The sequence below is a fragment of the Brassica napus genome, chromosome C3 (genome assembly GCF_020379485.1).
Source record: "Brassica napus cultivar Da-Ae chromosome C3, Da-Ae, whole genome shotgun sequence".
Taxonomy (NCBI): Eukaryota; Viridiplantae; Streptophyta; class Magnoliopsida; order Brassicales; family Brassicaceae; genus Brassica; species Brassica napus.
In genome coordinates, this window is record NC_063446.1 from 27294855 (window position 1) to 27310488 (window position 15634).

Sequence of the window (15634 nt, forward strand, 5' to 3'; positions counted from 1 at the left end):
ATGGCGCTAGGTCCTAACTGCACAGACTTGCATTGTTTATTTTCTTCAATACCCCTACATCCTGAAAAATATCTTAGACCTTTGTTTACTTTATTCACATCAAAAGATATGTGTCTTGTCTCCATATCTGAGTCATAAATACCTTTTTTTATGTTAGATATTTTGACTTTAATTATTATACTATTTCTAAGAATGTGATCGGTAATTTTAGAGTAAATGGAAGGAAAATAAAAAAGCGAAAAAGAATGAAAAAAATAAAATGAGAGAAAGAGAAAAGTGGAGTAAATAGGGAAAAAAAGAAAAGTAAAATAATTTTTACTCATGTATATACACTAGTGTAACATTTTTCTCCATTTCAATAGTAACTAGATATTAATCCGCACATCCGTACGGATATATTTATATTTTTAAATTAATATTTGAAATATAAAATATGTTATAAAAGATATATATCTAATATTAATTTTATGTATATAATTTTTTTTTCTGAAAATTTATATTTGTTGAAATTTGTTTGATGATATTGTACAAATCATATATTAATGAAGTATTTTTGTTTATTAATTTAAAATGCAACATCAAAATTAATAGTTTAATTTTAAACATTAGTTTTATATGAATTAATAAAAAAAATTATTAGCTTCTTTGTTTAGAAATTTTTATTTTCGAAATGTTTTATGTGAATAAATTAAATTATTTTTGTTATATTTTAAAATATTTTTTATTTAATATATTATATTTCAGTTTAATGTTTTTATTTTTACTAAAAATATCAACATAAAAATTTACAATCAATAAAATATTATTTATTTTGTTTTATATAAAAATTTAATTTTATAATTTAAAAAGAATTGGGCTATACTATTTAATTTCAAAATTAGTTACCGGAATATATAAAATATGGTATATATTAAATATGATAAACAATCAAATGATAATTAAATAATGACAATATATTTATCTTTTCTTAGAAATGTTATTGTTTAGATGTATATTGTTTTTTAGGAGAATATCATATATGAGTAATTTTAGGATGTTTAGTTAAATTTCTAAAGAATGGTCTAACGTAGACTTGTGTATGGTAGATAAAAAATATGACTCTATTTTAATAGAATAGATGGGAAGAAATAAAGAAAATAATCTTTTTCATCTGATTGGTAATTCACGAGAGTAACTAAACTAACCAAGTTTTCTACTTAAATATTTACTATAAAAGTAATTTATTCAATCTAAGCCTAAATGTTTTTGCGCAACCATCAGATTCTAAGTGGGCCTTTTTGGAATAGGGATTAAAAAAATATTAAAGATTTCATATATGAAGGGACTTGGCTGAATCTATTTGGATTTTAAAGATTTTAACAGAGGTTTTGATTAGGGATTTGGTACATTTTGATCATTTTGGTCTCTCTCTATAACCTGGCTAAAGGGAGTGGACTATCCCTAATACTTAGCATTCACGTTACAACTTTTCTTATCAGGAAATAGCAAAAAAAATAAAAGAAAAAAAAAAGAAAATTGGTACGAGGTTCTTTCCCAAGATCACATACTTTAATCCTGTGTAAGAAAAAAAGTTGTGATATTTGTCTCTATTTTGTTTCAGGCATCAGGCTATCAGCATCGTTGGAGAGGGAGGAAGGAAGGGCGATAATTGCTTTTTTTTTTTGAAAAAGGAGGATAATTATTTTATTTATTTATTTTGAAATACCATCTCATTTATAGTGAATTTTGTATATAAAACCAATTATCTAATAATTTCCAATAATTATTGATAGATATCATTGGTGAAATTCTTGTTTTCCAATAAGGAGAGATTTTGAAAGAGTTTGAATAAATGAGTAATTCAATAAGGGTGGATTTGATAAAACTTTTTACAAATACTAGATACAATAAATGAAGATTTAAACAAAAACTTAAGTTTTCTTAAATCATCAATACAATAAGAGCAAAACTTATGTTCACCCCCTACGGTCAACCTTTAAATTCACCACATCTCCAATTACCAATCAAATTACCAGCTAGATAAATAATAAAAAATATATTTTTTATTAAAAAAATAAAAATAATAGAAAAAAACAATGACACCAATTTTAACGATGTTAACGCCGTTAGCTAAATCCTAAACTCTAAACCTTAAATTTAAATCCTAAAACCTAAATCTAAACCCTAAACACTAATCCCAAACCTAGATTCTAAATCCTAAATCCAAACCCTATACTCTAAAACCAAACTTTATATCCTAAACCCAAACCCTATACCCTAAACCTAAACCATGGATCCTAAACTCAAATCGTAAACCCTAAGCCCAAACTCTATACTCTAAAGGCTTGGGTTAATGTTAATGTTGATGTTATTCCTTTAGGATTTAAGGTTTGGGTTTAGAGTCTAGGGTTTGGGTTTAGGGTCTAGGGTTTAATTTTAGGGTTTACGGTTTGAGTTTATGGTCTATTATTTGGGTTTAGGGTATAGAGTTTGAGTTTAGGATTTAGGGTATAGGATTTGGGTTTAGGGGTTAGGGTTTAGATTTAGGATTTTGTTAGGGGTGTTAACGTCGTTAAAATTAGCGTAATTATTTTTTTATTATTTTAGAATTTCTTTTTTAAAAAATATTTTTTAGTTATTTATTTATGTGGCAATTTGATTGGTCATAGGAGATGTGATGAATTTAACCTAAATTTTATTCATACAATAAGCCTCCTTAAGACTATATACAATAGATTCAACACACAACACCCTCCACATCATCTTCTCTTTCTTCCACATCAGTTTATATCTCTTTCACTTAATAATTTAACACCCACTCATTTTCTATACTCTACAATGGTTTGTTTAATAAAATTCAACACCATACCCTATCATTTTTATTTTCCATATTTTTGTTTTGTTTTACATCTTTTATTTTGTGATTACATATTAATAATAATTATTAGTTTAAATTAAATTGCAATATTTAAAAGCTATATAAATGATTAATTAATTTATGTTTAATTTTATAATTTCAATAAAATATCAATTATTAAATATAAAAAATATAAAGAGCTATTAATTAAAAAAATAGAATTACAAAAACTTAAATTTCAATACAATACATTAATAAGAATACAACACAAATAATAAAACACACATAGCATAATTAGTACAATAAACTTAACTCACTAACTTAGAAATATTCTTAACCACGGAACATTCTGAATTTTTGCCATATGTGTTTAACTAGATCTGCTTGCAATTCGTGATGCACGTTTGAATCACGCAACTCAGATCTAGCACGAACGTGATTTGCAAATGCAGGTAACACTTCGGTCGAGAATGGTTGTGGTGCATTAGATACACTTGCCTCAGATTGATCATAATCAGTCCAGTGTTGAGCATATGTATCGCGTTCATCCTCAACAATCATATTATGCAATATGATACTTGACCTCATTATGATAGCCAAATCAGAAATTTTCCACAAGCGAGCTGGTTCGCGAATGATTTTAAATCGAGCCTGCAGCACTCCGAATGCACGTTCAATGTCCTTCCGACATCCCTCCTGAACTTGTGCAAATAACTTGTCCGGTTCACTTTGAGGAAGCCTAATCGATTTGACGAAAGTAGGATAAGAAGGATAAATACCGTCAGCTAGATAGTACGCCATATTGTAAGGTCGTTGGTTCACGAAGAAGTTAACTCTTGGAGTATTTCCTTGTTCAACAGCATCGAACACTGGTGAACGATCTAGAACGTTTATATCGTTCAATGTGCCTGGACATCCAAAAAAGCATGCCAGATCCATAGATCATGGGTTGCAACCGCTTTAAGAATAATAGTGGTAGTTCCCTTATCTCCCCGAGTATATTGTCCTTCCCACGCTTTAGGACAATTTTTCCATTCCTAGTGCATGCAATCAATACTCCCAATCATCCCCGGGAACCCTCGCATTTCACTAACATGCAAAATTCTTTGCATGTCATCTTCAGTTGGGGCTCTGAGATACACTTTCTCGTACATTTGTATGATTCCCTTGCAGAACCTACGCAAGCACTCCAAAGCTGTTGTGCCTCCAATTTTGATGTATTCATCAACCGCGTCGGCCGCCATACCATATGCTAACATTTGCATGGCTGTGGTACATTTCGCTAATGGAGATATACCTTCTTTATTAGCTGCGTCATATCGTTGAGTGAAGTAATCGTCACTTCTTGATAGGTCCCCTACGATTAGGAGAAAAACATGTTTTCGCATCCGAAATCGTCGACGAAACATTGCATCGTCATATGTAGGTTGATTGGAAAAGTAGTCGTCAATCAATCTTTGATTTGCCGCTGCATGATCTCTCTTGTGGTATCTTCTCTTGCTACGAAATGGATAGTCTTCCTCTATTTTCTTTCGACGCTCCCTAAACTGGCTGAGAATATACCTTTCTTCAATTTCAGATTGTCTTTTGCAAGCTTCAATATCAAGAAGAAGTTCTGATGGATCCATATCAAAAGGAATTTCTGATGGATCCATTGTGGTATTGATACATCAATGAAAGAATGAGTCCATATTTATAAGACAATGAAACCGATGGATCATATTGAGTGGTTGGAGGATAAGATTCTTACATTAAAGAAAAAGTCACAAGCACTTGACAATATTATTAAATCACACTGAGTGGCTAGAAGATAAAATTGATGGAAAAGTCATGGGCACTTAAAAGCATTATTGAATCATGTTGAGTGATTGCAAGATAAGGCTATGCTATTTAAAGCCGAAATTGACGGATAACATTGATGGAAAAGTCACGGGCTCTGAACAACATTATTGAATCATGTTGAGTGGTTGCAAGATAAGGTTATGCCATTTAAAGTCACGGGCGCTTAAAAATCATGTTGAGTGGTTGGAGGATAAGATTTTATATTATTAAAGCATAACAAGACAATATATTATTAGAGCATCAACTGACAACAACATTATTAAAGGAGAGAATGACAAAAAAACTATTATGAAGGCGTGGAGTGCCATGACACAGACAAGCATAGAGTGGTATGATGCAGATAAGCATGGATGTGGTATGATGCAGACAACCACTTTTGACCACAATTAATTTCCAAATAATTCATCGCTCAACTGTTGGAACATGTCTTTGCTCTTGTCATTGAGATGTTCTTTTTCACTTAGCTATCAACCACATTTTCATCTTCTTAGCCCGAGTTTTTTCTTTCATCAATTGGTTTGTCTCATCTTGCCTTTGGTTTGCCTCCACTTGTCTTTGGATTGCCTCTTTTCGCCTTTGGTTTGCCTCCTCTTGCAACATGGCTAGTTGTTCCAAGCGTTCAAACTCTTGAGCCTTGATTTGTTTGAATTCAGTAAAATCTTCGTTGACCACTTCCAAGGCTACGCCCTTGCCTTTCTTTTTAGCTTTTTTCTTTGCTGCATCCCTTCCCATTGGACGAGCAGTGGATCCTACAGAGTTGGATTCACTAGCATCACTATCGTGGGCTCTCTTAGATCCACTGCTTTTAGAGCCACTATTCCCTCCAACTTGACTACCATAACGTGGTTGATCACGGACATCGATCCATTCTTTCATTAAATTGAAATTCCCGGTACCACCACTTGAATAGATTTCTTGTGCTTTCGCCAATACATCTTGCTCCGACCACCCACTTTGTTGCATACGCTTAGCGTTATCGTAAGCGCCAATCCATTTTGACAATTTTTGGTTCATGCAGTTGTAATGATTGATGCATGAAACTCCACCACGCGGAGGATGAAATGAGCAATGCTCATTACAATACTCAACAATTTTGCCGCAAAACGATTCACTTTTCTGGTTTATGCCAACAACGGTGTCTGTTCCTTATATGATCCACCCACGCAGTAGCACCAAATTTTGCTCAGTTGTCCATTTGACGCTTTTTGGGTAGCAGGGGTTAAACTGTCTGCACCAAGAGTTGCTTCATTAACCCCACTTATACCACCAAGAATTATTTGTGTAGAAAACTCGGGAAATTCAGTTGCTCCAACATTCGAAGCAATTTCCTTATCCGTCGGAGTAGAAGAATAAGTGGGTGGTTGAGATGAATATGACATCGGCGAACCGTAATATGGATGATAGTTTGGAACAACCGACAACATGAAAAAAACTGGTGGAAAACCATAATTTGGTATGTTTTGGGGTTGGTTAGGGTTAGGAAACAGATTTTGGAATGGATAGTTGTTGGGATTCGGATAGTTAAAAGGGTTGTTTGAAGGGTTTTGGATATTATTAGAAGGGTTTTGGTTGGGATCCATTTTTTCAAAGAAGATAGAAAAATATTGAAACTAGAGTTATGAGAGGCTAAAGATGATTTTTTTTGTGTCCAAATCTAATGAAACAAGTCTCTGTTTATAGAGTATGAAAATGATAAATTTTGATATAATTTAATAAATATTTTATTATACAATAATTGAATCAAATAATGTAGGAAAGAAAAAAAAAACTAAAACACAACCAATCAAATAAAAATCGCCAGAACCACTTTCTCTTTGACCAATGGAACTACGCCACATCGGACTGTCTCTCTGTTTATTTTTTTCAGCTAGTTGTGTGCCAGGTCATTTTAAACGTATGATTAAACACACCACTGCATCTGGTCAACCGTTGAATTAATATTTTCAACAGGCCATTGCACCTGGTCTAAGAGTCGGGTAGTCATTGACCATTTCGAGTGCTGTTTCCCGGTTTTTTTAAACTAGGATAAGATTCACGCTTCGTGTGAGGTAAAATATGCATAAATATCATATATTCAAAGTTGGGTTGTTTAATCCAGATTTTGGTCTGGTCTCGGCTCAGTTTTTTGATATTTTGGTTTATAAAAATTAGATACCATATTAATATCATATCTGTTTTGGTTTGGTTTAATTTATATACTGTTGGTTTTTTGTTTATTCAATTTTAGTCTAGCCTGGTTTGTTTTTTCGATATTTTGGTTTATAAAATTAGATGCCATTTTAAAATCATATTTATTTTGGTTTTGTTCGGTTTATATATTGTCGGTTTTTGGTTTATACCAAAAAAACTTAAACTATATTTATCTTTTATTACATTTTGTCAATTTAATTTTGTATGATTAAAAATCAATTTTATTAAATACTACTATAATTTTAAATAGAATGTTTTTCTATTATATTTAACTATTAAAAATAATTGTTAAATAATTTATAGTTATTATAGATTCATAAGAAGAAAATAAAAATGATTAGTAATATACTAAATTTAAGACAAATGTAATTATTCAAATTAACGTCTTAAATATCAAGATCATATAAATAAAATAAATACATGTATATAATTATATTATGTAATTTACATAAAACTATACTACTATATTTTAATTAATCAGTTTATTCGGTTTATATGGTTTGATCAATTTATATACTGAAACCATATCTATATACCACGGTTTCTAGAAATAACATCTATTCAGTTTATACAGTGTTACCAAATCAAACTATAGTAGTATAGTTTTATGTAAATTATTATACATCAAAATGTTGTCGCCGATAGACATATGATTACATCGAATGATGATGATATCGTTCGAGTACAACCAATAATTTATATAAGATTATTAGTTTGGTTAAGGTGAAGGTATAATAGCTTTAACCGTCGCGCAACCTAATAATTATTTCTTTCCTTAGTTACAGTGATTTTTTGGGCAATAACTTGGAGCCAAAGTTTGTTTAGTATTCAATATAAATTCCCATATAGAGGTCATACAGAATTGTGTGTCAAGCAAATATATTCGATGTATATAATAGTTACTAGGTAACCGTGTGCGGGCATAAGAACATGATCGGTGCGCACCCTGTGTTCTCTCTCGGTCCGTACCTCACGAGAGGGAACACAGTAACGTCAGTATGAAGAGGCAGATATTGTGTGTATGTATAATTGCAACGTCACAAAATATTTTGTGTGTTTACGAAGATACTTTCATTCAAAAAATGGAATAAATAGTATATAGTTTTAGAAGTAACAAATTTTATATTATCATTAATTAGAATTGTATTGTATATGTTTCGTAATTCTTTATTTTAGGTGAATAATATTATTTTTCTATAAATAATAAACAAACATTTATGTAGACATATTAAAAGAAAATATAATAAAAATCAAAATATTATCCATAAATAATATAAACTATGAAGTACATTTCTCGATAAAAAAGCAAATTCAATTAGAAACTTGCAAAAAATTAAATAAATTTTGTAAGCAATTTGACAGGTTAACATTATTTGATAGATTTATAAATTTCTAAATTTTATTGAACATGAAATAATATTAAATTGACATACCGTCATCGGTCTCCTAACTCATCACAATCTATCTAGCAAATACAAAAATAAATAATTCCAATAGTTTATTCATTTTAAAATTTGTATTTGAAAAAAAAAGTAGATTAAAATTACGTACCGTGACTACGAAATATTCTGAAAAACTTGTTTGTAGACAACATTCAATATTTTTGTCTGCGGCTTCCCTTCTTTACCAGTTATTAGGATTTTTAATCCAGATCTCGACTTAACTCTTGAAAGTGCAACTTTGCCTTGCATTTTGTAAGCATTTTATAAATTATTTTAAAATTATGATAAATTTGTTCTTTAAACAACGATAAATAATTTAAAAATAATATTAATAAACATTTTTGGATTTTGTAATATTTAAAATAGTTATTATATAATTATATTCGAACACAATTCATCAAGTAGAGTATAAAACTATTATAATTATCTTATATAAAATTTTGTTCATTGTATTTTATAGTTTATAAATATTAAAAGTAATAAATAAAACATTATTAATCTTTCTATAATACTTCCAAGGTAAAGTGGGTGGCAGAGTCGATTCATCAAGTAGCATATAATACTTCCAAGGCAAAGTGGGTGGCACAGTCGATGAAAGATGAGGAGCCTTTGCGTCTAAACACATTTTTCTTAGCACACAAGCAACATCGTCGTAATACCTTAATAGTATGAGAGGAGAGATTTGTGAATAATACTTTAAAGAATGAAAAGAGAATGTTTGTATTTTAAAACCTTGGGTGTCTCATATATATATACAATCGATTTATTTCTCATATTAATGACGCACAATATTTTGCACAATAAATAATGAAATTGTTTAAAGAAAGATATTAAATGTGTATTGTCAAAAAATGATTTGCATATGATATGATTTTAACTTGCGCAAGTAATCCATATTAGAAAGGTAAGTTATTAAAAACAAACAACCTAATTAGAAACATTAAAATATTTTGTAAGCAATGTAATATATATGATATCAACATGCGCAAGTTTACCGTTTGAATAATAAGGAAAGTTTTTAATATTTGTCTTAATTCTAAATCTTGCCCAAGGGTAAACTAAATCGATAATATTTAATGATTTCAACTTGCGCAAGTAATCCATATTGTAAATAAGTGATTTGCATATTTAATGATTTCAACTTGCGCAACTAATCCATATTAGAAATGTAAGTTATTAAAAGCAAATTTTGTCAAAAAATGATTTGCATATTTAATGATTTCAACTTGCACAAGTAATCCATATTAAAAAGGTAAGTTATTAAAAACAAACAACCTAATTAGTAGGGATGGACACTTTACCCGATATCCGAAGTGGCACCCGAACCCGATCCGAAAATGCATGTCAAGTTTTTTATTTAAAAAATTAACAAAAAATTACATCCAATTTTTTTTTAAAAAATAACTAAATTAATGCCTTTTTAGTTTTAAATTTTTATGTCTAAATCTATTAACCATTCAATCTATTAAAAATAAAAAAATAGTTAACTGAAAGTTATATTTTTAAATATAAGAAACTTGAGAAATGAAAAATTTAATTTTTTTTTTCAAAATCTAAATATCCGAACCCGATCTGAAATAACCGAATCCAAACTAAAAATACCCGAACCAGACCCGAAGTACAGAAATACCCGAACGGGTTCTACACCTCTATACCGAAATACTCGAAAATCCAAAATACCCGACCCGAACCCGAATGGATACCCGAACGCCCACCCCTACTAATTAGAAACATTATAATATTTTCTAAGCAAATGTAATTAATATGATATCAACATGCGCAAGTTTACTGTTTGAATAATAAGAAATTTTTTTAATATTTGTCTTAGTTCTAAATCTTGCTCAATGCTAAACTAAATCGATAATTATTATCCCCTAGCTATATATGGGCTTAAAGAAATCGACAATAGTTTTGGGCTTGTCTACATAAGCGATTGATTAAAATAAATAAAAAATAAAATTCAAAAAAATCGACCAATAGAATTATAACAATTTTTCTAAGAAGCTCTATTTTAATGACATGTCAGCAGAAATCACTAAAGTGACTTCTCTTTTAATGTATAGGAGGATTGTATATGTGTCGTAATTCTTTATTTAGGTGAATAATATTATTTTTCCATAAATAATAAACAAACATTTATGTAGACATATTAAAAGAAAATATAAAAAAATCAAAATATTATCCATAAATAATATAAATTATGAAGTACATTTCTCGATAAAGAAAGCAAATTCAATTAGAAACGTGCAAAAAATTAAATAAATTTTGTAAGCAATTTGACGGGTTAACATTATTTGATAGATTTATAAATTTATAAATTTTATTGAACATGAAATAATATTAAATTGGCATACCGTCATCGGTCTCCTAACTCATCACAACCCATCTGGAAAATACAAAAATAAATAATTGTGACAATTTATATATTTTAAAATTTGTATTTGAAAAAAAAAGATTAAAATTACGTACCGTGACTACGAAATATTCTGAAAAATTTGTTTGTAGACAACATTCAATGTTTTTGTCTTCGGCTTCCCTTCTTTACCAGTTATTAGGATTTTTAATCCAGATCTCGACTTAACTCTTGAAAGTGCAACTTTGCCTTGCATTTTGTAAGCATTTTATAAATTATTTTCAAATTATGATAAATTTATTCTTTAAACAACGATAAATAATTTAAAAATAATATTAATAAACATTTTTGGATTTTGTAATATTTAAAATAGTTATTATATAATTATATTCGAACACAGTTCATCAAGTAGATGATAAAACTATTATAATTATCTTATATAAAATTTCGTTCATTTTATTTTATAGGTTATAAATATTAAAAGTAATAAATAAAACATTATTAGTCTTTCAACAATTTCGAGAATAGTTTCCATAAATTGTTATTTGTAATATTCGTTAGATTATATGGCAAGTGATGTTAAACGTCAATAAGTTAAACAATTCTTCCATATTTGGAAAACATATATATATATATATATATATATATATATATATATATATATATATATATATATATATAACAATGACAAATTAGATGGTAAAGTATGTAAACACCTGTTTTCTATCAGCGTGGGTTAGAACACCGCCGTATTTAAGAATCATAAGGGCCTCTACAAGTCTTTATTCTTCGCCTTCACCATCCCACTTCAGCGGCTTCAATTGAATCTTCATGTATATCCCTGAGAAATTTTCTCCCTGCGCCATTCCAAAAGGTTCTCTGCTGTGAGAAAATGACCCCATGAATTAAATAAAAAATGCATAATGCTAGCTTACTTATAAGATAGTATATTCAATAAAAAAAAATGATATAAGATAATATTACTAAATGATACTATGTAATACTTTCCCGTACAATATTCAACAAAGAGAGAGAAAATACTAAAGAACCTCTTCAAGAACTGCTTTAACTTGGCGAAGCTTCTCAGCATGTTCAATCAAGGTTTTCTGGATCACTATCACTATCACGACCTGGTCTACATATAAAAAAAGGAAGACCATATTGTCGTTACCAGTATTCAACACATGGAAAAGATAGACCAGAGATGCTTTTTGGAGACAAGACACAAAGAGTTGAGTTCAGGGTTCTAAAGATGAGGAGCCTTTGCGTCTAAACACATTTTTCTTAGCACACAAGCAGCATTGTCGTAATACCTTAATAGTATGAGAGGAAAGATTTGTGAATAATACTTTAAAGAATGAAAAGAGAATGTTTGTATTTTAAGACCCTGGGTGTCTCCTATATATATACAGTCGATTTATTCTCATATTAATGATTTTAATATTTTGCACGATAAATAATAAAATCGTTTAAAGAAAGATATTAAATGTGTATTGTCAAAAAATGATTTGCATATGATATGATTTTAACTTGCGCAAGTAATCCATATTAGAAAGGTAAGTTATTAAAAACAAACAATCTAATTAGAAACATTAAAATATTTTGTAAGCAATATAATAAATATGATATCAACATGCGCAAGTTTACCGTTTGAATAATAAGGAAAGTTTTTAATAGTTGTCTTAATTCTAAATCTTGCCCAAGGGTAAACTAAATCGATAAAATTTAATGATTTCAACTTGCGCAAGTAATCCATATTGTGAATAAGTGATTTGCATATTTAATGATTTCAACTTGCGCAAGTAATCTATATTAGAAAGGTAAGTTATTAAAAACAAATTTTGTCAATAAGTTATTTGCATATTTAATGATTTCAACTTGCGCAAGTAATCCATATTAGAAAGGTAAGTTATTAAAAACAAACAACCTAATTAGTAGGGGTGGGCACTTTACCCGATATTCGAAGTGGCACCCGAACCCGATCCGAAAAAATCGAACTGAAATCTGAACCGAAGTAGCAAAATACCCGAACGGGTATTGAATAAGGAGAGATTGGATACCCGAACCCGAACGGATAATACCCGAACCCGAATGGATATCCGAAGATAACCGAACATATGTATAATTAACCTTATATTTCTAGTTTACATCTCTCATTTTATATAAAATATTTATATTGATACTACACATACTTTAAGTTCATATGATATACATACAATTATGAAAATTAACCTTATATTTCTAGTTTACATCTCTAATTTTAAATAAAATATTTATATTGATACTACACATACTTTAAGTTCATATGATATACATACAATTATGAAAAAAATGATTTGCTACTCACTTAAAATGTATGTCAAGTTTTTTATTTAAAAAATTAACAAAAAGTTACATCCGAAATTTAAAAAAAAATAACTAAATTAATGTCTTTTTAGTTTTAAAATGTTATGTCCAAATCTATTAACTATTCAATCTATTAAAAATAAAAAAAATTAGTTAACTGAAAGTTATATTTTTAAATATAAGAAACTTGAGAAATGAAAATTTTAATTTTTTTTTTCAAAATCTAAATATCCGAACCAGATTCGAAATAACCGAATCCAAACTAAAAATATCCGAACCCGACCCGAAGTACAGAAATACCCGAACGGGTTCTACACCTCTATACCAAAATACCTAAAAATCCGAAATACCAGACCCGAACCCGAACAGGTACCCAAAGCTAAACTAAATCGATAATTATTATCCCTTAGCTATATATGGGCTTAACGAAATCGACAATAGTTTTGGGCTTGTCTACATAAGCGATTGATTAAAATAAATGAAAAAGAAAAATCCAAAAAAACCAGCTAATAGAATTATAACATTTTTCCTGAGAAGCTCTATATGAGTGCCACCTCAGCAGAAATCACTAAAGTGACTTCTCTTTTAATGTATAGGGGGATTTGATTAAGCTTTATATATTTATTTTTTTCTATAAGTAGGTAACACGGTTAATGAAGATTTGTTTTTCGTTATAAAATTAATATTTTAAAATTATTTGATTGATTTATGGTTCGGTTAAATTGAAATTTCAATGCCACATAACCAAAATCAACAGTGTATAAACCGTATATTAATTATAGAGCTCACTGATATTGTTTTGAAATATATTTCATTGTTTTATACTCGGATATATAACAATCAATGATCCACTCCTTCCATATTATACAATTTTCATTGTTTACTACTTGGGTTAATAAAGAAATTAGAAAAGTTACTATTGAATAAAAGGCACTCACTTCTAAGTCGTTCTATAATTTTCTTAAATAAAAAAATTGACCTCTAAAGAATTTATACCACATTGTCTCTGAAATCTAAAACCTATAACACATCATATCGTCTCTAATATCGTGAAAATAAGCTTGACCGTTAAAGAACCTATAACATCCGTTGGTATGTGTTGAGTTTTGAATAAAACATTACTCTGAAATTATTTGAGACAACTTGGTATACATAATGGTGAAAAACTTTTATTGAAGAACCTTACTCATTGTAAAAATAACTCATTATAAAAAAAATGAGTGGGAAGAATCATATGTGGAATGCGTTCGTTATGAGAACGACAACAACTGATTACAATAAAATTGTTTGCACTGTATTAAATCAAAAATGTAAAAGGTTGCTGTGAATCATAAAAGATAATATTATATAAGCATACTTTTGGGGAAAACCGTATGTTTCTTGGGTGACCATAATTATATGTCGCAAACAATTTTATCTGTATTTAAGTTAATGAAAGAATATTAAATTTATTATATACATTTATATTTGGGTTAATATAAGTTTTCCTAGCAATTGGATTTTGGAATAACTAATTATTCAATTGATTCTAATGATGCCACGTAAGACAAATTGATAGCCTAATTAGTTACAACTTTTTAAATGATTCTCAATTAATGTATAGGGTATGTTTTAATCTGTTATAATAGCAGTTATGCTATTTAAATGCAACATAATTCATATGTTAGATGTTTTTTATTCGTTAGCAATTAATTCTCAAACATTTTTTCAAAAAAAAAGTCAATTACAAGAATGTATTTAAACGATCTAATATGATTCTAAAATATTTGTTTTTAAAAAATTCTCAAATACAAGATCGTATTTAAACGATCTAATATAATATAAATCGATGTTATCTCATTATAAATAAATTAACTAGATATACTTGCATATGTTAAAACAATATTTATCAACAAAAAACTACAAACAAATGATTTAACTCTTTAAGCATACTGAACCGCTATGTTAGTTGATATGTTGTGGCTGGGGTGTTATTCAGTTAGTGATTTAAAAGCAACTATTAATGTTTTTTAATCTATCAAATTCTAAAGTTTAAAGATAATTTAAGTTGATGGATTCTAAAATCTATGGAGTATGCATTAGATTTTGAATTCAATCATTTATTCATGAGACTCCGTAATAAATGATTTGAAATCAATCTAAATTACAAAGAATTTTAAAATCCTTAAAAGTTGAGTAACACTAAATTTTAAAAACTGGATTTAAATCATTCATTGTAGGGGTGGGCGTTCGGGTACCTATTCGGGTTCAGTTTGGGTCTAGTCAGGTTTCGGAGTTTTTGGGGTCAAAGATTTCAGCCCCATTCGGATATTTTTAAGTCTCTGTTCAGGTTCGGATAACCCATTAAAATTATTTTTAAAATTTTAAAATTCATTATATACTTTAAATTTCTCAAAATCTATAAACAAAATATTATATTACATAAAAATTTGAATAACATATGTCAAAATACCTAAACTTAACATAATTTGATTTGATTTGAATATTTGGATATTTGGATAGATAATCAATAGATATTTCAAATATTTTTGGTATTTTGAGTATATTTTAGCTATTGTAGACATTTACTTTTGACTACTTGTATATATTTTTAAGTATTTTGGACAATTTAAAAAATATCTTATA

The 15634-nt window shown here is 28.7% G+C and overlaps 1 protein-coding gene across 2 annotated transcripts; it reads right to left on the bottom strand.

Moving 5' to 3' along the window:
• Nucleotides 1–2500: 2500 nt before the first annotated feature.
• LOC106383560 lies at nucleotides 2501–7966 on the bottom strand. Of its 2 annotated transcripts, XM_048753047.1 has the most exons (2): nucleotides 4309–7966; nucleotides 2501–3253 (listed from the first exon to the last, which is right to left on the bottom strand). In XM_048753047.1, exons 1-2 carry the CDS (start codon nucleotides 4489–4491, stop codon nucleotides 3170–3172), a joined length of 267 nt encoding a protein of 88 aa, XP_048609004.1. In that variant the 5' UTR covers nucleotides 4492–7966; the 3' UTR covers nucleotides 2501–3169. The 2 variants fall into 2 exon arrangements, with proteins under 2 accessions (XP_048609004.1, XP_048609003.1); XM_048753046.1 differs by lacking the exon at nucleotides 4309–7966 and having other exon boundaries at nucleotides 2501–4290.
• Between the last annotated feature and the right edge of the window lie 7668 nt (nucleotides 7967–15634).